The 25,405-nt window shown below is 42.5% G+C and overlaps 1 protein-coding gene across 1 annotated transcript in view; it reads right to left on the reverse strand.

Moving 5' to 3' along the window:
* Nucleotides 1–8,562, reverse strand: part of LOC141088727 (uncharacterized) — a 114,955-nt gene extending 106,393 nt beyond the window's left edge. The window contains exons 1-2 of the mRNA XM_073574910.1: nt 8,470–8,562; nt 4,123–5,514 (exon numbers count right to left, since the gene is read on the reverse strand). Of these exons, the coding sequence (XP_073431011.1) occupies nt 4,123–5,396 (1,274 nt within the window). The 5' untranslated portion in view covers nt 5,397–5,514; nt 8,470–8,562. The remainder of the gene's footprint in view (nt 1–4,122; nt 5,515–8,469) is intronic.
* Nucleotides 8,563–25,405: the final 16,843 nt, after the last annotated feature.

Raw genomic sequence — 25,405 nt, forward strand, 5'->3', positions numbered from 1 at the left:
CATCATCTGTTTTTTTCTGGCCCGTATTATACATGCGGAGGAAATCGCAGCATGCTGCGATTTGCGCCGTATTAGGCCCGAGACTCGCCAATTCAAATCTATGGGTGCAAGAAAAAAACGGATTACACACCGACCATATGTGTGCCTTACGAGAAATACGCATGGGTGTCCTTTAGAAAAGCCGGCAATTCAGTGCGCTATACTGTAAAATCACACTGACAGGTTAATAAAGAATAGATAGATTACATGTATACACATAGTTTAAGCATATACAGTGGGGAAAAAAAGTATTTAGTCAGTCAGCAATAGTGCAAGTTCCACCACTTAAAAAGATGAGAGGCGTCTGTAATTTACATCATAGGTAGACCTCAACTATGGGAGACAAACTGAGAAAAAAAAAATCCAGAAAATCACATTGTCTGTTTTTTTTTCATTTTATTTGCATATTATGGTGGAAAATAAGTATTTGGTCAGAAACAAGCAATCAAGATTTCTGGCTCTCACAGACCTGTAACTTCTTCTTTAAGAGTCTCCTCTTTCCTCCACTCATTACCTGTAGTAATGGCACCTGTTTAAACTTGTTATCAGTATAAAAAGACACCTGTGCACACCCTCAAACAGTCTGACTCCAAACTCCACTATGGTGAAGACCAAAGAGCTGTCAAAGGACACCAGAAACAAAATTGTAGCCCTGCACCAGGCTGGGAAGACTGAATCTGCAATAGCCAACCAGCTTGGAGTGAAGAAATCAACTGTGGGAGCAATAATTAGAAAATGGAAGACATACAAGACCACTGATAATCTCCCTCGATCTGGTGCTCCACGCAAAATCCCACCCCGTGGGGTCAGAATGATCACAAGAACGTTGAGCAAAAATCCCAGAACCATGCGGGGGGACCTAGTGAATGAACTGCAGAGAGCTAGGACCAATGTAACAAGGCCAACCATAAGTAACACACTACGCCACCATGGACTCAGATCCTACAGTGCCAGACGTGTCCCACTGCTTAAGCCTGTACATGTCCGGGCCCGTCTGAAGTTTTCTAGAGAGCATTTGGATGATCCAGAGGAGTTTTGGGAGAATGTCCTATGGTCTGATGAAACCAAACTGGAACTGTTTGGTAGTAACACAACTTGTCGTGTTTGGATGAAAAAGAATACTGAGTTGCATCCATCAAACACCATACCTACTGTAAAGCATGGTGGTGGAAACATCATGCTTTGGGGCTGTTTCTCTGCAAAGGGGCCAGGACGACTGATCCGGGTACATGAAAGAATGAATGGGGCCATGTATCGTGAGATTTTGAGTGCAAACCTCCTTCCATCAGCAAGGGCATTGAAGATGAAACGTGGCTGGGTCTTTCAACATGACAATGATCCAAAGCACACCGCCAGGGCAACAAAGGAGTGGCTTCGTAAGAAGCATTTCAAGGTCCTGGAGTGGCCTAGCCAGTCTCCAGATCTCAACCCTATGGAAAACCTTTGGAGGGAGTTGAAAGTCCGTGTTGCCAAGCGAAAAGCCAAAAACATCACTGCTCTAGAGGAGATCTGCATGGAGGAATGGGCCAACATACCAACAACAGTGTGTGGCAACCTTGTGAAGACTTACAGAAAACGTTTGACCTCTGTCATTGCCAACAAAGGATATATCACAAAGTATTGAGATGAAATTTTGTTTCTGACCAAATACTTATTTTCCACCATAATATGCAAATAAAATGAAAAAAAAACAGACAATGTGATTTTCTGGATTTTTTTTTCTCAGTTTGTCTCCCATAGTTGAGGTCTACCTATGATGTAAATTACAGACGCCTCTCATCTTTTTAAGTGGTGGAACTTGCACTATTGCTGACTGACTAAATACTTTTTTTCCCCACTGTATATACTAGATGGTGGCCCGATTCTATCGCATCGTGTATTCTAGAGTCTCTGTTAAAATAAAAAATAGTTATATACTCACCTTCTGACAGCCCCCGGACTCTTTCTCTCCTCCATGGTCCTGGCATCTTCCGGTCCCAGTAATGCTTTGCGCGAAACACCGCTGATGACGTCGCGCTCACGTGAGAGTGACGTACAGTCATATGTTAAAGTTTGGGCACCCCTATTAATGTTAACCTTTTTTCTTTATAACAATTTTGGTTTTTGCAGCAGCTATTTCAGTTTCATATATCTAATAACTGATGGACTCAGTTATATTTCTGGATTCAAATGAGGTTTATTGTACTAACAGAAAATGTGCAATCTGCTTTTAAACAAAATTTGACCAGTGCAAAAGTATGGGCACCCTTATCATTTTCTTGATTTGAACACTCCTAACTACTTTTTACTGACTTCCTGAAGCACTAAATTGGTTTTGTAACCTCATTGAGCTTTGAACTTCATAGCCAGGTGTATCAAATCATGAGAAAAGGTATTTAATTTGGCCACTTGCAAGTAGTTCTCCTATTTGATTCTCCTATGAAGAGTGGCATCATGGGCTCCTCAAAACAACTCTCAAATGATCTGAAACCAAAGATTATTCAACATAGCTTTTCAGGGGAAGGATACAAAAAGTTGTCTCAGAGATTTAACCTGTCAGTTTCCACTGTGAGGAACATAGTAAGGAAATGGAAGAACACATGTACATTTCTTGTTAAGCCCAGAAGTGGCAGGCCAAGAAAAATATCAGAACTGATGAGTTTGTGATTTGATCTTTATCTCTCAATGGGAGATCGATATGCTGGAAGGTTGCCAGATTATGATCTGAGGCCTACTCGAGTAGCGGAGAACAAACACACACAGAGACAGGGTATGTATCTGCAGGATGTTCCCCCTTTCCTGATTTAATTAGGTAGCTTATATGCTCATTTGAGTAGGCGGTAACATTACATCATCACATTTCATTGGACAATTGATCATTCAACAGTAAGCATAAATGGTTCCAACCAATCATATTCATATTCGTTAACCAATCAGATTGTACTCGGCTGTTAATTATTAGTATTTGTGTAGACGTGCTGAAAGCTTTAATAGGTCTTGGGTAAATTACACAAGACCCCAATATTATTCTCATTAATCTAGCCTCATGACAGTTATAGCTCCATTAGCCTCATTAACCTGTCTTACTAAGTATTCATGGCCCCAGTATCTACCTAACATGTGGACGTGTAGTTTCAATGTCCAACTGGGTGCAGTAAACAGTTTATCCATCACGTACAATTTCTTATGAAGAATAAGGTTATAGGTAATCATTATCATGAGACAGCATTTTCATATACAGAGTATGCATGTAAGACCCCAGAAATACATTGATATTAAAAGGACATACAGAATTCCCTGTCAGTCCCCCCTTTTGAGAACAGATATGACTCTACCATTCACATATAGGTACATTCAAAGGCCTAATGCCAGTGTCGGACTTCCTAACCCTTCTTCTGCCGAATTCCCCATAGGGAAAGGGAGATCATATCTAATTCTCAACCTCAAACCATTTGCTCATAATCATTATTGTAAGGTTTCATTGTAATATACATAGTTTTAGTAATAGACGCATCAATCAGTCTTTGAAGTAGTCCTCTGATACATGGTATGCAGCAGCATCCACAGGTCACAAGTACTGCTGCTACTACTGCCAGAGAGATGAGGAGGCTGGACACAAGATGACTCCATCTACCGAACCAGGATTCCAACCAGTCCATGAAGGGATTGTTGATACCCGAATTTTCTGCCAATTCTTCGGACAGGGATGTAAGACCCTCCAACGCCTTGGTGATACTCCCATCTGGACTTGTATTATTGGGGATGAAGGTACAGCAAAACGTTCCAAACATCTTGCACACGCCCCCTTTTTCCGCTAGCAACATATCCAAAGCCATCCTATTCTGATGTGTCATTAAAGAAGTTGGGCCTAATTGTTCAGCTATCCCTTTTACTGCATCCCTTGTGTAATTTATAAACCTTTGCTGATTATAATAAATATAATTTATCCAATCCACATTTTTATTAATTGTCACCCACCAAAAGAAAATTGATTCAAAACCTGCTGCTATCTGGTTCCTGGCCTTGTACTCATCCGGTACCCCTCTGGGTACCCCTATATTATCTATATAAACTCTAGGATCAAAGGACCCAGCAGGTACTGACCTTCTATTTCTGTGTAGGGTTTCAACATTCATTCCACCTCCTTTAATCTCTTCTGATGAAATTATTTTAAATGGCATGAGCACTTGAACTAGAGCACAGCTGCCAACCCAACCTGGTGGCAACCTAGGCCTTAATTTCATATCCCCACATAACCACCATATGTCACTCCTTGCTATAGTTTGGTTTTGAAACCAACTGGCTTTAAAACCTCCTGTATCTGTATTTATTGGGATGGTGTTGTGACAAAACTCTGAAGTTAGATTTCCTACCCATCTTCCTGGTCCTGTTCTCAGGAAGCAAGTGTAGTCACCTGGATATGCATAAACTCTAGGTGGTACCTGATCAATTTTTGCTATTGGATACCGGACTGATAGAGATTGACACAGAACATTATCACTAGGGTCATATGTGGCATTATACAAAGCTAGAATACACTGTAAGTCTACTTGATCCTGTTCTGAATATCTGAGGGGAATAGTCCCTAAATGGGGCCTAGCGGTTGCACATGCAATACAATCAGTTTTGTTATTTTGCTCTGTAGTATACTTCATCCATAGCAACCATTCATTCCTCTCTGTGTAGCCTGCTTCTACGGCTAACTTCTCCTCATAGCCTAATTCTCCAATTCCATCAACATCCAACATTTCTCCTGACCTTTGGGGTTTGTCCTCCTCTTGTTCCTTGTCCTGTGCAGGAACAGCTTTTAACCAAAATGTTCCCTGCTGAACCTGTCTACCTGGGGTATACAGTCCCAATACATAGAGACCTTCATCTCCAAGAGAGGGTTCATCCAGTGTTATAAGGAGAGGATTGCAAGAGAATCTCCAGTCCAAAACCTCTGGATCACAACCCCATTTTGGAATGGGTACAGCAATATTCATCCTCTTGAGGAGAGGCTTTCCTGATGAACTAACACGAGTCATGGCTTCCTCTGGCTTATACCCCCATGACGTTCCCGTGTTCCAAGCTGCATCTGACCAAGAATTACAGTTCTCATTTCCAGGTCTAGTTACACAGATATATACCACCGCCCCTTCAACTCCTGTTAGATATTTATAATTGGGGTTGCTACTCTTCTTCCCAAATTTAAGATTCCATTGACACTTCACTATCCGACACAAGTCCACCCTAAATGTAGCTGTTGCTGCCTTGGTGTCAAACCACAAGGTTACTGATGTGCTATTCTGAAGTGTCTCGTCCAGTTGTCCTTCTTGCAGTAGAGCTGCCAACATCATCAGGGACAGGACCCATATTCTTCCACTCCAGGACCTCATAGTAGCTTGTGTAGACCGGTCTTCCGTTTAACTCTACGGATGTGGCTTAGCGGGGACCATCAACCAGTGGCTCCAGTGGTCTTCGTGTCTTTTGGTCAGCAACCAATGTCTGGATTAACTAAAATAGAATCAAAAACTTATTTATACACAAATGGGAGTCCCTTTTGGACTCCGGACCTGCTGCAGGGGTTGTCAAATAGTCACAACATCTATGTGGACAAGAGAGTACCTCAGTTGTGGTAGCTTCTGACATCAGGAAGGCTTCCAGTCCCCTGAAAAGAGATCAACACACACGAGCACATACTTCATACATCTTACCTTGGGCAGCCTGTATGAAGTCAATCTGCAGTCATTGAAACGGATAGGAGGGCCCAGGCGCACGTGTATGTCTATGGCATCTTTCTAGTCTATCTGTGTTGTGCGCATCTAATCTATGTTAATGTAAAGCTAAACAGGTGGACCCAGCATCTTTCTTCAGAGCACATAGTTTTTGTCTTCACTCACGTGCGTTGAGTCATGAGCCATCACATGGTGCAAGGATTTTGGCAAACATACCCACTGTCCCACCATCCACGGTTCTGAGCTCCAGCTTCTGACCAGACTCCAGTCTCTTCCCCGGTTGGTGACCGAGTCAGAGCCTGTAAGATACTTAAGTCTAACTGGTTATCTTTAATGCTCACCATGACCAGTGGAGGCGCCTCAGGGGTCTCCCAGTACCTTGGTCTTCTGGCTGATTCCCAGCCACTTTGTTTGCTTCGTGCTCCACGGGTTCCTTCTCATATGTACCCTCACTTCCACTATGGCAACCTCTTCCAGGGCCTGTTGATGTAAGAAAAGACCTTTCCTCCCCATATGGGGCTGCAGTTCTGGGTTCACCTGAAAACAATGACTTGTATATGTGGTGTCTTGCTTACCTTAAAGCCCCCTAAACGTCTCAATGAGTGCCGTCAACTCCACCTCCCCTGTAGAGTTATGAGGGAGGAGTGGTTCTGCTTTCTACTATCTCATGCTGAGTGATCGCCATACAACCAGGTTCTTGGACCTTCCGGAAAGAAAGACTCAAAATCCAAATTAATGAGAGATACCTTTATGGATTAAAAATATTTAAAAATAGCTGACTCTCCTCTCTTCTCCCCCCCTTTGGAAATCACCAAATTAATACCGAATAGGGGGCAGAGTGGTGGATTTCCATTACACATATAACGGGATTTCCTCTTTTTTTTTTCTTTTCTCTCTAACACATACTAAAAGCATTCCTTATCTTTGCTACCTGACAATTGCCTTCCATGGATATCTAACACTGCTTCAAGTCAAAGGCAACGTTGTACCTTGAACCATCTGCCTCTCCTTTTTTTCTTATCAACATGCATTCTAAAAAAAAACTTGACATTATGAAAAACTAGCTGTATACCTTCTACAAATACGTATTATGCTATAATGTGAATCCAGTGAGCAGAGCTGCAAGCTGCGCTTCAACCAGGTACGTCTCTGGTTGGCCATTATTTAATGGACATCTGACAAGATTATAATTTTCTATGTCACTTAATGAAATTCCGTCGACCCAGGGAATTGCAGGAATACCATGCACATTGAGCCTAAACACTTTATACTCTGGAAATCTGTCTGACAGAAATCCAAAACCAGTGAGCTGTTGGATATACCCTCCTGGTATAATTTTGACAATTCTCCAACCTTCAGGAGATATAATCAACATTAATCCAAATGTGCAATTAGGGCACGACATTTTCTCATGGAATATCTGGCACACACACACACACACGGCAAGCAATACAACAGAATTTCACACATGAGATCATGCACTTCCACTTATCAGCAGAGAGTCTCAAAGGTCATTCACATTCCTTCACACAGATTCAGTAAACTGTTAACTCCTTAAGCTTATTACCTCCTGGTGCTCCTGCTAAAAATCCTATCTATGTTTTCTGGTTGATACTTGACTGTATTGGGGCGAAAAATTCTCCTGGCTTGTCCTAAAATGTAAAATGCCTATGGCTTGCGGACCCGTACTGACTGCACTTCGCTAACTCAATGTACAGGCCGCACCTAGACCGTATCTCTCTGTCTGCCTCTTTCTCTGGTTGCTATTCACTTATTCTCTTAATATACGCTGTTACTGTGTGCCCACATCTCAACAAGTCTACTTCTTCTTTATCACTGTGCTTAGCAATATCTATGCCGACATAGACTGCGTACCGTTGTTATATGAGGTTCCCGCTCAATGTTTGAACTTGCGTGTCCTAAACTGAAATTGATCAGTTGATAGGCATCAAACCCATGGGAACCTTGATAAGAAGGTTAACTATTTAGTGGTCTGGCCATGACCCTCCTGGTCATCTAACACTAAATCTCTACGTACTCAGTATGAGATGGCACTTCTCTATAATTAGTCCTAGCGTATTCAGCAATTCTATATATCAACCAGAGAGCAAATCCAATTAACTATAGGCAGACTAATATGACCCAAATTTTCTTATTAGCCCAGTAAAAATCTTTTCCCTCAACTAAACCTGCTGAGCCTTGTATACTCAGAGATCTTATTTATCAACCAGAAGACTAAAGCTATCATTAGTATGCAGGCTAATGTAATCCCTACTACCTCAAAATTCTTTAGCACCATTAGAGGGCAGTTTGTGCGTATCAGACAGAATAGAAGGTGGATAGACCTATCCTGTCTGTAACGGCGTTTTAACACCGTAATAGTACCTCTAGCACTCTCCAAGAGGACGTACGCAGCCTTCTTTATGCGTATGCCGCCAGAGACGTGTCCTCACATGAATCCTGGCAAGCCAGTTACCATGGAGAGACGCTCCCAAGGGGCAAAAACACAGTAAAGAATTCCTAGTACCCTCAAGGTTGGTTCAATCATTTATGCGCAATCATACGTAGCAGCTTTTAGGTTTCTCCCTCCAGCATACGTATTATGTATCACAAGGATATTCTACGGTTCTTAGCGCTGGTATGTAAGAAGACAGACTATACTGTACCCCAAAAGCCGGTTCAGAGCATTTAGCAGAGGGGAGACACAGAATTTGTAAGAATCAATATCTCTTACCTTCACCGGTGATTTTGATCTGTGTGTCCTCTAGGCCGTCAGTCTGCGGGTGCCGGATTTCAGGATACTGGGGTCTTCTGTTGTAACCAGCCCACCCAGGGACGCCAACTGATGAGTTTGTGATTTGATCTTTATCTCTCAATGGGAGATCGATATGCTGGAAGGTTGCCAGATTATGATCTGAGGCCTACTCGAGTAGCGGAGAACAAACACACACAGAGACAGGGTATGTATCTGCAGGATGTTCCCCCTTTCCTGATTTAATTAGGTAGCTTATATGCTCATTTGAGTAGGCGGTAACATTACATCATCACATTTCATTGGACAATTGATCATTCAACAGTAAGCATAAATGGTTCCAACCAATCATATTCATATTCGTTAACCAATCAGATTGTACTCGGCTGTTAATTATTAGTATTTGTGTAGACGTGCTGAAAGCTTTAATAGGTCTTGGGTAAATTACACAAGACCCCAATATTATTCTCATTAATCTAGCCTCATGACAGTTATAGCTCCATTAGCCTCATTAACCTGTCTTACTAAGTATTCATGGCCCCAGTATCTACCTAACATGTGGACGTGTAGTTTCAATGTCCAACTGGGTGCAGTAAACAGTTTATCCATCACGTACAATTTCTTATGAAGAATAAGGTTATAGGTAATCATTATCATGAGACAGCATTTTCATATACAGAGTATGCATGTAAGACCCCAGAAATACATTGATATTAAAAGGACATACAGAATTCCCTGTCAGCAGAGAAGAAGAATGGTGAGAACAGTCAAGGACAATCCACAGACCACCTCCAAAGACCTGCAGCATCATCTTGCTGCAGATGGTGTCACTGTGCATCGGTCAACAATACAGCGCACTTTGCACCAGGAGAAGCTGTATGGGAGAGTGATGCGAAAGAAGCCGTTTCTGCAAGCACGCCACAAACAGAGTCGCCTGAGGTCTGCAAAAGCACATTTGGACAAGCCAGTTACATTGTGGAAGAAGGTCCTGTGGACTGATGAAACAAAGATTGAGTTGTTTGGTCATACAAAAAGGCATTATGCATGGAGGCTAAAAAACACAGCATTCCAAGAAAAACACTTGCTACCCACAGTAAAATTTGGTGGAGGTTCCATCATGCTTTGGGGCTGTGTGGCCAATGCCGGCACCGGGAATCTTGTTAAAGTTGAGGGTCGCATGGATTCAACTCAGTATCAGCAGATTCTTGACAATAATGTGCAAGAATCAGTGACGAAGTTGAAGTTACGCAGGGGATGGATATTTCAGCAAGACAATGATCCAAAACACCGCTCCAAATCTACTCAGGCATTCATGCAGAGGAACAATTACAATGTTCTGGAATGGCCATCCCAGTCCCCAGACCGGAATATCATTGAACATCTGTGGGATGATTTGAAGCGGGCTGTCCATGCTCGGCGACCATCAAACTTCACTGAACTGGAGTTGTTTTGTAAACAGGAATGGTCACAAATACCTTCAGCCAGGATCCAGGAACTCATTAATAGTTACAGGAAGCGACTAGAGGTTGTTATTTTTGCAAAAGGAGGATCTACGAAATATTAATGTCACTTTTATGTTCAGGTGCCCATACTTTTGCACCGGTCAAATTTTGTTAAAATGCAGATTGCACATTTTCTGTTAGTACAATAAACCTCATTTGAATCCAGAAATATAACTGAATCCATCAGTTATTAGATATATGAAACTGAAATAGCTGCTGCAAAAACCAAAATTGTTATAAAGAAAAAAGGTTAACATTAATAGGGGTGCCCAAACTTTAACATACGACTGTAATCTCTGGCCCTTCTCACTAAGCATTACTGGGACCGGAAGATGCCGGGAGAGTGGTGAGAGGCGGGACAAAGTCCGGGGGCCGTCGGAAGGTGAGTATATAACTATTTTTTATTTTAACAGAGACTCTAGAATACCCGATGTGATAGAATTGGGCCACCATCTAGTGTAATATACTTCTGTTACACCCGGAGCTGCTGTCACTGTTCTGCTGTTACCTAATGTATTGTACTCCAGTTACAGCCAGAGCTGCAGTCACTGTTCTGCTGTTACCTAATATATTGTACTCCAGTTACACCCAGAGCTGCTGTCACTGTTCTGCTGTTATCTACAGTTGTGGCCAAAAGTATTGACACCCCTGCAATTCTGTCAGATAATACTCAGTTTCTTCCTGAAAATGATTGCAAACACAAATTTTTTGGTATTATTATCTTCATTTAATTTGTCTTAAATGAAAAACACAAAAAGAATTGTCCGAAAGCCAAATTGGATATAATTCCACACCAAACATAAAAAAGAGGGTGGAAAAAAGTATTGGCACTGTTCGAAAAATCATGTAATGCTTCTCTTATTTGTGTAATTAACAGCACCTGTAACTCACCTGTGGCACCTAACAGGGGTTGGCAATAACTAAATCACACTTGCAGCCAGTTGACATGGATTAAAGTTGACTCAACCTCTGTCCTGTGTCCTTGTGTGTACCACATTGAGTATGGAGAAAAGAAAGAAGACCAAAGAACTGTCTGAGGACTTGAGAAACCAAATTGTGAGGAAGCATGAGCAATCTCAAGGCTACAAGTCCATCTCCAAAGACCAGAATGTTCCTGTGTCTACCATGCGCAGTGTCATCAAGAAGTTTAAAGCCCATGGCACTGTGGCTAACCTCCCTAGATGTGGATGGAAAAGAAAAATTGACAAGAGATTTCAACGCAAGATTGTGCGGATGTTGGATAAAGAACCTTGACTAACATCCAAACAAGTTCAAGCTGCCCTGCAGTCCGAGGGTACAACAGTGTCAACCCGTACTATCCGTCGGCATCTGAATGAAAAGGGACTGTATGGTAGGAGACCCAGGAAGACCCCACTTCTTACCCCGAGACATAAAAAAGCCAGGCTGGAGTTTGCCAAAACTTACCTGAAAAAGCCTAAAACGTTTTGGAAGAATGTTCTCTGGTCAGATGAGACAAAAGTAGAGTTTTTCGGGCAAAGTCATCAACATAGAGTTTACAGGAGAAGAAAAGAGGCATTCAAAGAAAAGAACATGGTCCCTACAGTCAAACATGGAGGAGGTTCCCTGATGTTTTGGGGTTGCTTTGCTGCCTCTGGCACTGGACTGCTTGACCGTGTGCATGGCATTATGAAGTCTGAAGACTACCAACAAATTTTGCAGCATAATGTAGGGCCCAGTGTGAGAAAGCTGGGTCTCTCTCAGAGGTCATGGGTCTTCCAGCAGGACAGTGACCCAAAACACACTTCAAAAAGTACTAGAAAATGGTTTGAGAGAAAGCACTGGAGACTTCTAAGGTGGCCAGCAATGAGTCCAGACCTGAATCCCATAGAACACCTGTGGAGAGATCTAAAAATGGCAGTTTGGAGAAGGCACCCTTCAAATATCAGGGACCTGGAGCTGTTTGCCAATGAAGAATGGTCTAAAATTCCAGCAGATCATTGTAAGAAATTCATTGATGCTTACCGGAAGCGGTTGGTCGCAGTTATTTTGGCTAAAGGTTGTGCAACCAAGTATTAGGCTGAGGGTGCCAATACTTTTGTCTGGCCCATTTTTGGCGTTTTGTGTGAAATGATCAATGTTTTGCTTTTTGCTTCATTCTCTTTTGTGTTTTTTCATTTAAGACAAATTAAATGAAGATAATAATACCAAAGAATTTGTGGTTGCAATCATTTTCAGGAAGAAACTGAGCATTATCTAACAGAATTGCAGGGGTGTCAATACTTTTGGCCACAACTGTAATGTATTATACTCCAGTTACTCCCAGAGCTGCAGTTACTGTTCTGCATTTACCTAATGTATTGTAGTCCAGTTACACCCAGAGCTGCAGTCACCGTTCAGATCTTACCAAATGTATTGTACTCAAGTTACACCCAGAACTGCAGTCATTGTTCTGCTGTTACCTAATGTACTCCAGTTACACCCAGATCTGCAGTCACTGTTCTGCTGTTACCTAATGTCCAGTTACACCCAGAGCTGCAGTCACTGTTCTGCTGTTACCTAATGTAGTGTACTCCAGTTACACCCAGATCTGCAGTCACTGTTCTGCTGTTACCTAATGTATTGTACTCCAGTTATACCCAGAACTGCTGTCACTGTTCTGCTGTTATCTAATGTATTGTACTCCAGTTACTCCCAGAGCTGCAGTCACTGTTCTGCTTTTATCTAATGTATTGTAGTCCAGTTACACCTAGCGCTGCAGTCACCGTTCTGCTCTTACCTAATGTATTATACTCCTGTTACAGCCAGAGCTGCAGTCACTGTTCAGATCTTACATTATGTATTGTACTCCAGTTACACCCAGAGCTGCTGTCACTGTTCTGCTGTTATCTACAGTTGTGGCCAAAAGTATTGACACCCCTGCAATTCTGTCAGATAATACTCAGTTTCTTCCTGAAAATGATTGCAAACACAAAGCATTATCTAACAGAATTGCAGGGGTGTCAATACTTTTGGCCACAACTGTAATGTATTATACTCCAGTTACTCCCAGAGCTGCAGTTACTGTTCTGCATTTACCTAATGTATTGTAGTCCAGTTACACCCAGAGCTGCAGTCACCGTTCAGATCTTACCAAATGTATTGTACTCAAGTTACACCCAGAACTGCAGTCATTGTTCTGCTGTTACCTAATGTACTCCAGTTACACCCAGATCTGCAGTCACTGTTCTGCTGTTACCTAATGTCCAGTTACACCCAGAGCTGCAGTCACTGTTCTGCTGTTACCTAATGTAGTGTACTCCAGTTACACCCAGATCTGCAGTCACTGTTCTGCTGTTACCTAATGTATTGTACTCCAGTTATACCCAGAACTGCTGTCACTGTTCTGCTGTTATCTAATGTATTGTACTCCAGTTACTCCCAGAGCTGCAGTCACTGTTCTGCTTTTATCTAATGTATTGTAGTCCAGTTACACCTAGCGCTGCAGTCACCGTTCTGCTCTTACCTAATGTATTATACTCCTGTTACAGCCAGAGCTGCAGTCACTGTTCAGATCTTACATTATGTATTGTACTCCAGTTACACCCAGAGCTGCAGTCACTTTTCTGCTGTTATCTAATGTATTGTACGCAAGTTACACCCAGAGCTGCAGTCACTGTTCTGCTGTTACCTAATGTATTGTACTTAAGAATATGTAAAGGACCGTGCCTGTGTAATGAGCGTTGCAGCAGTGATGCCTTTAACGGCTGTAATGTGCCTGTACAATAAGCAATGCAGCCGTGTTGCCACTACGACTAAGCAACTGTCGCTGATTGGTCGTGGCCTAACTGCCGCGACCAATCAGCAAGGCGGAATTTCCATTACAGACAGACAGACAGACAGAAATAGACATTTATATAGTAGATATATATTTATATTTCAGAGAGATATATATGTAGTAGAATCGCTTATAATTCAATTGCAGGATTCTGTAAAATCATTACAGAACCCGACATGAAATGATACATGGTTTACATACAGTAAACAATTCCATTTCAATTAATTTTATATATGTCTTTGACTAATAATTAGATTAGTGTATGTGTGTAAAATATGGACATGTAGGTGTTAAATTAACGGGTATATTCCTGGAAAAAAATTGAATGGGCTTCCGCACAATTTTCTCCGCCAGAGAGGGAAAGCCAGTGAGTGAAGGCAGATATTAATAGCCTAGGGAGGGACCATGGTTATTGCCCCCACTGGCTACAAACATCTGCCCCCAGCCACCCCAAGAAAAGGAACATTTGTAAGATGAGCCTTTCGTGGCATTAAGCCTCTCTATTCCCGCCTTTAGCGGTGACATGTGGGTTAATAAGGGGTTAATGTCACCTTGCAATTGAAAGGTGACATTAAGCTGAGCTAATAATGGAGAGGTATCAATAAGACACCCATCCATTATTAATCCAATAGTATTAAAGGGTTAAAAATGCACACACATTAATTAGAAAATATTTTAATGAAAAATTGACAGTTTTTGACCAAATTTATTACACAGCCAATCCATCTGAAGCCATCGTTCTCCTGTAATAAGAATTAAAATAAAAAAGCAACAATATCCATACCTCTCCGCTGTTCAGTCATATCCCCTGCTGCAATCCATCTGAAGGGGTTAAATAGTTTACAACCGGGAGCGGTGCTAATGCTACCGGTCCGGCTGTAAACCTATGAGAAATGATTGGAAACCTGTCTGCGCAGGCCTCCCTGCTGGCCGGAGATTAACTGATTAGCGAGAGAAAGTTTCAAAACTTTTTCCCACGCTCCTGAGTTCACTTCAGCCTTTGTGACGTGACATCAGCAGTAGACATATATTCTTTCTTTTCTATTTTAACCTGTCATTGGGACCCATTATATGTCCATTTTGCAAGCTGGCGAGAAAATCTCACCATACGGATGCCATACCGATATTTTAATGCTAGGAAATCACATGCTCGCATCAAAAACGGATTACATACGGATTAATGTTCATGAAACATTGATACACTTCTCGGCCGTAAAAAATGGACCGATTTTTATACGTTGTGTGTGACTCCGGCCTTAGAATGTTTTTTTTTACATACATTTTTATTTCGTTTTTTACCCTGTGCCTTCTGTCTCATTTCAGTTTATCTTGTTTTACATAAAGCTGCTTTGTTTTTTATACTTCCTGGTATTTGGCTTTGACAAAACTTTATTGATGCAGTCATGTGCGGATGACATGCATTTTAATGTGTTTCCACAGTGGAAACGCAAAATAAATGCATTTATAAATTCAAATTTACTACATCGAATGTTAATCTATGGGGAAAATTTTCACATAAAACTCATCATATTTGAAAGAGAAATTGATATGTTTCCGATTTGAAACACGCACCGCTGGTCATAGAGAAGTAAAAAAGCCCAGCATACATGAGATTTCTATAAAATCTATCTACTAGAGTTGAGCAAAATGGGTCGGTCAATTTCAAAAAGCGTAGACTTTCGCCAAAGTCGGGTTTCATGAAACGAAACCCGACCATAGCATGAGGTCGGCCATGATGTCGGCGACCCGAGTGCCAAAGTCGAGTTTCAAATGATGCTTCCAGCGCCTTTTTTCAGCCAATGATGGAGGACGCACACTGTGGGCAACGCGATGACATAAGCAGTGGCCAGCACCATCTTAGGCTGGTTTCACACTTGCGTTTTTTTGCGCTGTATTTTAGTGCTAAAAACGCATGCGCTTTTTTCCCTATATTTTGCATGGGATGTGCTTATGTGCGCATACACATGCGTTTGTATGCGTTTTTACACGCATGCGTTTTTTTGTGGTGTGCGCTCGGGCGCACAAAATGCATCCAGTTGCATTTTTTGTGCGTCCGACTTGCCTCAAAAAAACGCATGCGCGCGCAATGCGTTTTTTACAGCAAGACATCCATTGTAAGTCTATGGGTGCACATATGTGCGCATTGGCATGCTCATGTTTGCGTTTTTTTGTTGAGCATTGGTTAGACAATGGAAATTAGGGGTTTGGGTTAGAGTTAGGGTTAGTTAAGGGGGTTTAGGGTTAGGGTTTGGGTTAGGGTTAGTATGGTTTGGTTAAGGGTTAGGGTTAGTATGGTTTGGTTAAGGGTTAGGGTTAGTATGGTTTGGTTAAGGGTTAGGGTTAGTAAAGTCATGGATTGCGTTAGTGTTAATCCTAACCCTATCTTGATTTTTTTGGCGAGGCCAACTAATATTGGAAAAAAACGCAAACGGGGTAAAAACGCACTAAAAACGCATAGAAACGCATAAAAAGGCTGTGTTTTTTTCATGCATGCGCATAAAAATGCTTTAAAAAATGCTGCATTTGTATGCGTTTGTATGCGTTTTTTCCATGCTTTTTTTGCGGGAAAAACGCGCTGCAAAAAAAGGCAAGTGTGAAAGTAGCCTTTAAGAAGGGCATTGAAGTGATTGGCTGGCTTTGTGTGGCGTCACAGTAGGTATAAAAGGCTGTGAATGCCGACCGCCATCTTACTTCTGCCGATCTTACAATAGGGAGAGGTGCTGCTGCTGATTCTGAACAGGGAGAGCGTTAGGCAGGGAAGAAGAAAAAAAAATTGCTTCTGCTGATAGTGCTTTTCACTGTATAGTTAGTGTGCAGTGAAAGGGGAGGATTTTTGTTGTGTGCAGCAGCGCTGGTGGTGATTAGGCTGCCTTTTAAGGCTACCTGCTAGCTGCATTGCTGTGTGCACACTGCTGTTCAAACTGCTTTTTTCAAAGCACTCCAAATTTTATTATTTTGTCCTGGTGAGTTACTGAGAATTCATTTTTTCACACACCGTCTAGCGGTGTACGCTCCTCACACACTACCTTGTACCGGCTGGTATCATGGACAAATAGAAGCTATCTGGGTGTGACTCTGGAAAAAAAAGCAGAGATTGTCCATTTTTCCAGGCCTACAACTTAGAGTCGTGTCTGTTTTTCAAACAGTTTTGTATATCTGCTGTTTGATCACGGTCAAAACTAGACAGAGACAGCGTGTGTCAGTCCATATACAAATACACAGAGCTTGACAATTTTCCATACAGACACCGTCTAGCGGTATACGCTCCTCACACACTACCGTGTACCGGCTGGTATCACGGACAAATAGAAGCTATCTGGGTGTGACTCTGAAAAAAAAAGCCGAGAAGTTTTTTCGTTTTTCCAGACCTACACTTTAGAGTTGTGTCTGTTTTTCAAACAGTTTCGTATATCTGCTGTTTGATTACGGTCAAAACTAGACAGAGACAGCGTGTGTCAGTCCGTATACAAATACACGGAGCTTGACAATTTTACATACACACACCGTACAGCATTGTACGCTTCTCACACACTAAACATGTACTGCCTTCTAGCACGGACTAATAGAAGCTACCTGTGTGTGACTCTGGAAAAAAAAAGCCGAGAAGTTTTTCCGTTTTTCCAGACCTACACCTTAGAGTCGTGTCCTTTTTTCAAACAGTTTCGTATATCTGCTGTTTGATTACGGTCAAAACTAGACAGAGCCAGTGTGTGTCAGTCCGTATATAAATACTCGGAACTTGACAATTTTACATACACACATCGTATAGAGCTGTCCGATTCTCCAACAGTATTGTATATCTGCCGTTCCCATAACAGTCACTTTTATACCTAGTCAGCGTGTGTGTGACACTCCGTAAATACATATACGGAGATTGTTAGTTGCACACAAATCGTATACAGCTGTACACTTCTGATACAGTTCCGTATATCTGCTTGTTGGACTACGGTCCAATACATACCGTGACAGCGTCTGTGACTAACATAATATATACGTTGATTTAATTTGTTTAATACACCTTACACAGCTGGATGCTCCTCATACAGTACCATCTCTCTGCTGGTATTTTTGGTACGTTTTCCCAAGCATGAGGAAGTATGGTGGAAGAGGCCGCGGACGTGGGCAGGGGGGTGCAGCTGGTACAGATGGTGGTGGTGCATTGGCTGGTTTTGGCAAAAGCACAATAGCAGCTAAGGCAGGAGGTGTTGCGCCTGCGTCATCCTCTGGCCCAAGAAGGCCTGTAAGGTTGCCTTTTCTTGGAGTAGGAAAACTGCTTTTAAAGCCAGAGCATCAGGAACAGGTTTTGGCATACATTGCCACCAGCTCTATTGCCTCCTCTTCTGAACAGTCGAAACCTGCAAGCACGGAGTCGTCAGTGCAGGGTTCTGGTCATAAAAAAACCCTTTCCTTGTGGCCTTCACCCCCACCAAAAGTTAAGGATGCAACAGCCCACACTTCACATTACTCTATGGAGCTCTTTTCACATACCAAGCCTGGGTTATCCAGTCAAATCCTGAGTTCCCCAGTCCATGATGAATCTTACATGGAGTGCACTGATGCACAGCCACTGCTAGATAATTCTGCTGATACATTGACAAACAGCACTACATTGCCCTCGCAGTCTATTGAGCTAGAATCTGACCCTGATGAAACCCAGGTGCCCCTTCCCGCATACTATACCACCTCACACGGTGACACAGAGGAAGGTAAAGAGGAAGGTGCAGATGACTTTGAAGAGGAGGTGATGGATGACCCAGTTCTTGACCCGGATTGGCATCCATTTGGGGAGGAGGGTGGCGCTGGCACTAGTTCAGATAAGGAGAATGATCCATAGCAGGCTTTGACATCGCAGCAGCGGTTATCTAGCAGGCCCGTAGCTGTCATAAAACGTGGAACAAAACCTAAGAGTTGCAGGATAGCTTGACCAGACAGTCAACTTAGCACAGCGTGCAAGGCCAGAAAATGTTTACCATAGTAGGAAGAGTGCAGTGTGTCACTTCTTTGTCCAAAATCCTACTGATGAGGCAAAGGTTACCTGTAAGAAGTGCGGAAGGACCTTTAGCCGAGGTAAACAATTCAGAAATTTGAATACTAGTTGCATGCTTAGACATTTAATCAACATGCATTTGCAAGCATGGACGGACTACAAAACCTCAAGTAGCACATGTGCACCTGCTCCGACTGAAGGTAGCCAACAACACTCCATCGCTACCCCCACTGTAAGACCACCGCCATCATTAAGCACACCACCAGCACTAAATGTGGAGATGTTGTCGCAAGGCCAAAGCACTCAGGGAATCACAATGGTTTTGCAACACAACACTGAATCTAGGCCATCACCACCATTACCATCACCAACCCCCTCTCACTCCATCTGGTCCACCGCTACTTCCCCCATGTGCAGCTCTCCAGTCCAGCTCACCCTACCAGACACTCTGAGTAGGACAAGAAAGTACTCATCCCCTCATCCGTGTACACTGTGTTTGAACGACTACATTGCCAAACTAATCTCATTAGAGATGATGCCCTACCGTTTGGTTGAAAGCAAAGCTTTCCGCTACCTCATGTCCCACGCTATGACCTACCCAGTCGGCACTTCTTTTCTCGAAAAGCCATCCCTGCCCTCCACCGGCATGTGAAAGACCGCATTGTCCATGCACTAAAACAGTCAGTAAGTGGAAAGGTGCACCTCACAATGCATGCATAGACCAGTAGGCATGGCCAGGGCCGTTACGTGTCCATCACTGCGCACTGGGTTAATGTGGTGGATGCAGGCTCCACTGCGGACAGCGGTGGTGGAACAGTGCTGCCTAGCCCTCGGTATAGGAAACAGTTGGCTGTAGGCTTTCACTCCTCCTCCTCCTCGTCTATAAGCGAAAGCTCGTCCACAGAGCGCAGTCGCACAAGCACTCCATCCGCAGCTGGCAGTGTTGCACACGAGATGTCCCACTATCGAACAGCTAGTGGTAAGCGTCAGCAGGCTGTGTTAAAGATGATGTCTTTGGGCCACAACAGACACACCGCAGAGGTACTGGCCGACTACTTGCAGCGACAAACAGAGTCATGGCTGGGCTGTCTTGAGGCAGGCAAGGTAGTCAGTGATAACTAGTGTTGAGCGATACCATCCGATATTGAGAAATATCGGATCAGATTGGATCGGCCCGATACCCAAAAAAGCATCGGGTATCGCCGATTCCGATCCCGGAAGTCCCATTCAAGTCAATGGGACAGAAATATCGGAATTCAAAAAACCCCTTTCTTTACTTGCACATCCAGTTCGGGAGGGGGGAAGAGTGTGGGCGGTGCGTGGGCGGACACTGTGCGTGTCTGTGTGTGCGGGCAGGGTCTGTGCGGGCCTGCCGGGGGTCTGTACAGACCTGCCGGGGGTCTGTACGGGCCTGTCAGGGGCATGTGCCTGCTGCCGGGGGTCTGTACGGACCTGCTTGGGGCTTGTGCCGGCTGCCGGGGGTCTGTACGGGCCTGCCGGGAGCTTGTGCCGGCTGCCGGGTGTCTGTACGGGCCTGTCAGGGGCTTGTGCCAGCTGCCGGGGGTCTGTATGGGCCTGCTGGGGGCTTGTGCCGGCTTCCGGGGGTCTGTATGGGCCTGCCAGGGACTTGTGCCAGCTGCCGGGGGTCTGTGCGGGCCTGCTGGGGGTCTTGTGTGTGTGCAGGCATCGTCCAATGGGACTACAAGTCCCATCGGGCGATGCCTGCTACAATGACTGTGATTGACACATTAGCCAATGATGGGACAGTAGTAGTCCCATCATCCGGCTATTGTGTTGAATGTAAAAAAAAAAAAAGAAAAAAACATACATACTACATACATACTACATACATACATACTACATATATACAATTCATACATACTACATATATACAACATTCATACAACATACATACATACTACATACATACTTCATATATACTACATTCATACAACATACATACATACTACATACTGTACATTCTACATATATACTACATTCATACAACATACATACTACATATATACTACATTCATGCAGCATGCATACATACTACATTATACTACATTCATACAGCATACATACATACTACATACATACTACATATATGCTACATTCATACAACATACATACTACATATATACTACATTCATACAACATACATACATACTACATACATACTACATATATAGTACATTCATACAACATACATACTACATATATACTACATTCATTCAACATACATACATACATACATACTACATACATATATACTACATTTATGCAACCTACATACATACATACATACTACATACTTACTACATGCATACAACATGCTACAGACATACAACAGACATACAACATACATACTACATACAATACATTCATACATTCATACAATACATACATATAGACATACAGTACATATAACATAGAGTCAATACTCACCATTACTTGTCACTTTGATCCCCGAAGCCAGTGTCTTCTGTGGAAAAATCTGAAAATAACAAACAACCTACATACTCCCTGATCCACAGAAATCCACAAGTGTCCCATGCCGATCTCCCATGGAGAACAGCAGCATCAGCTGATGCGACCACTCTCAACGGGGCTCCAGGAATACAATGACGGGAGGTAGGTATCCTTCCGCACTCTATTCCTCCGCCACTGCAAAAAAAAATAGTCCCTAGTCTCACTTTTGGCATTGCTGTGTGAGACAGTTCCCACACAGCTTTTGCCATAAAGTGAGACCAGGGACTATTTTTTTACAGTGGCAGAGGAATACAGTGCGGAAGGATACCTACCTCCCATCATTGTATTCCTGGAGCCCCGTTGAGAGCGGTCACATCAGCTGATGCTGCTATTCAACATGGGAGATCGGCGTGGGACATTCATGGATTTCTGCGGATCAGGGAGTATATCGCTTGTTTGTTATTTTCATATTTTTCCACCGATGACACTGGCTTCGGGGATCAAAGTGACACGTGATGGTGAGTATGTACTCTGTGTTATATGTACTGTATGTCTATATGTATGTTTTGTATGAATGTATGAATGTATTGTATGTAGTATGTATGTAGTATGTACGTATGTATGTTGTATGTCCGTAGCATGTTGTATGTATGTAGTATGTATGTAGTATGTACTATGTATGTATGTTGTATGAATGTAGTATATAAGTAGTATGTATGTGTTGTATGAATGTATGAATGTATTGTATGTAGAATGTATGTTGTACTGTATGTTGTATGTATGTAGTATGTAGTATGTATGTTGTATGAATGTAGTATATATGTATGTATGTTGTATGAATGTAGTATATATGTAGTATGTATGTAGTATATATGAAGTATGTATGTAGTATGAAGTATGTATGTATGCTGTATGAATGTAGTATATATGTAGTATGAATGTTGTATGAATGTAGTATGTAGTATGTACGTTGTATGAATGTTGTATGTATGTAGTATGTATGTAGTATGTATGTAGTATGTATGTATGCTGTATGAATGTAGTATATATGTAGTATGTATGTAGTATGTATGTATGAATGTAGTATGTATGTAGTATGTATGTATTTTGTATGAATTTAGTATATATGTAGTATGTATGTAGTATGTATGTATGTTGTATGAATGTAGTATATATGTAGTATGTATGTAGTATGTAGTATGTATGTTGTATGAATGTAGTATGTATGAATGTTGTATACATGTAGTATGTATGTTGTATGAATGTTGTATATATGTAGTATGCATGTATGTAGTATGTGTGAATGTTGTATATATGTAGTATGTATGTAGTATGTATGTTATATGAATGTAGTATGTAGTATGTACAGTACGTTGTATGAATGTTGTATGTATGTAGTATGTATGTAGTATGTATGCTGTATGAATGTAGTATATATGTAGTATGTATGTAGTATGTATGTATGAATGTAGTATGTATGTAGTATGTATGTATTTTGTATGAATTTAGTATATATGTAGTATGTATGTATGTTGTATGAATGTAGTATATATATAGTATGTATGTAGTATGTAGTATGTATGTTGTATGAATGTAGTATGTATGTAGTATGTATGAATGTTGTATACATGTAGTATGTATGTTGTATGAATGTTGTATATATGTAGTATGCATGTATGTAGTATGTGTGAATGTTGTATATATGTAGTATGTATGTAGTATGTATGTTGTATGAATGTAGTATGTATGTAGCATGTATGAATGTTGTATATATGTAGTATGTATGTTATGTGAATGTTGCATATATGTAGTATGTATGTAGTATGTATGAATGTTGTATATATGTAGTATGTAGTATGTATGTAGTATGTTGTATGTATGTAGTATGTATATATATATTTTTTTTTTACATTCAACACATTAGCTGCATGATGGGACTACTGCTGTCCCATCATTGGCTAATGTGTGAATCACTGTCTTTGTAGCAAACATAGCCCGATGGGACTTGTAGTCCCATTGGACGATGCCTGCACACACACAAGACCCCCAGCAGGCCCGCACAGACCCCGGCAGCCGGCACAAGCCCCCAGCAGGCCCGTACAGACCCCCGGCAGCCAGCACAAGCCCCCGGCAGGCCCATACAGACCCCCAGCAGCTGGCACAGGCCCCCGGCAGGCCCGTACAGACCCCCGGCTGTCGGCACAGACCGCGCATCATGATGCGCCCAGACCACGCATCATGATAACATAATTTCAGCAGTCAATCACAGCCACAACAGTGGCTCATTGCATTATGGGGACTTCTGATTCCGGTATCCGATATTGAAAAAATATCGGTACTCAGTATCGGAATTCCGATACAGCGAATATTGGCCGATACCCGATATTTGCAGTATCGGAATGCTCAACACTAGTGATAACGGACATAATTTTGTAGCAGCCATAGCCCATGCAAAACTCACACACATACCTTACCTGGCTCATACTTTGAACCTGGTGGTGCAGTGCTACCTTAATAATAATCCAGAGTTAACATCTCTGCTCCATAAGGTGCGAAGACTGTGCTCGCACATCCATAGCTCGGCCGTACACTCCAATCGTATGCAGAAGCTGCAGCGATTGCTCCACTTCCCCAAGCACCGCCTAATCATAGACGTTGCAGAAAGGTGGAACTCCACCCTGCACATGGTTGAGAGGCTGTGCAAACAGTGGTAGGCTGTAATGCATTTGTGGGAGGATACACGGGCAGGCAGTTTGATGGAAGACATGGAATTGTCGGGTGTGCAGTGGTCAAAGCTGAAAGACCTCTGTAAAGTCCTTCATTGTTTCGAGGAATGCACACGGCTGTATTATGAATGAGTCACCATAGGAGGCAAAAACTGAAATACAAGCTAAGTCCAGAAAACCAGAGAAGTTGGCAGCTATCGGATTGCAGACCCCTGAACCTAACAACAACAACTAGCAGTAGCCGTGGGGGTTCCTACGGTGCCCTAAACCCCTTGATCACAGCCGGAGAACTACATAGCCTAAAGACAGAAAGGGAAATCTAAACTGCCCCAGAGCAGACCCCAAAGCAATAGGCAGCCCCCAACATGTAATGACGGTGAAGCAAGATGAAAAAACACACACAGATAGAAAGATAGGCTGAGCAAATGATAGGGCCCAAGCTAAGAGAATAGGACAGGATAGAAAAGCTGCTGTCTGCAATCGGCCAAAACCCTCTCAAAACAAGAGCCAACAGACTGATAGGGAAAAAAGCCCTGAAGACGCTAGGCTTCAAAAAGACTATATCAGTACTCAGGTATTTTCTGAAGACAGAGCAAAAAGGAATTCAGCTCACCCAACAGGGGAAGGCAGAAATCCAGAAAAAGAAGGCAAAACAAAACCAAAACACAAATGCAAAAAGCAGAGCAGAAAACTTAGCTTTTGAGGAGCAGGAATCAGACTGGTCTCCTAGAATCCCTCAGAGAAATCACCCGCAAGGCAGAAGGGCGTCGGCTGCCTTATATCCAGTCAGCAATTCCAGTCACCCAGTCATCATCATTCTGGTCAGTTGCTTTGTAATCAGCCTCACTACCTTCCTTCACCCGAAGAGGGAGTTCATCAGACCTCAATAGTGAAGGGGAAAATGAACTCACAACTGTACCTCCCCCTTGAGGAGGGGTCACCGAACCCTCATCCACGCCACCAGGGCGATCAGGGTGAGCCCGTTGAAAGGCACGCACCAATCTTTTGGCATGAATATCAGAGGCAGAGACCCAGGAATTATCCTCCTGACCATAACCCTTCCACTTAACCAAATACTGGAGTCTCCGTCTAGCCAGACGGGAATCCAGTATCTTCTCTACCTCATATTCCATGTTACCTTCAACTAATACAGGGTCCGGAGATGCCACCCCAGGAACAACTGGTTCAACAAACCTCTTCAACAAGGACTTATGAAACACATTATGAATTTTAAATGTGACAGGAAGAGCCAAATGAAAAGAGACCGGATTAATAATCTCCAAAATCTTGTAAGGTCCAATAAATCTAGGCTTAAACTTAGGAGAAGCCACCTTCATAGCGATATTTTTTGATGATAACCAAACCATATCACCAACCTTAAACTGGGGCCAATGGTCCTATGTCGGTTGGAAAACCGCTGGGCCTTTTCCAGGGAGAGAGATAACATATCCACCAC

Source organism: Dendrobates tinctorius, unplaced genomic scaffold (assembly GCF_039654945.1).
Source record: "Dendrobates tinctorius isolate UK_male_01 unplaced genomic scaffold, ASM3965494v1 ptg000040l, whole genome shotgun sequence".
Classification (NCBI taxonomy): domain Eukaryota; kingdom Metazoa; phylum Chordata; class Amphibia; order Anura; family Dendrobatidae; genus Dendrobates; species Dendrobates tinctorius.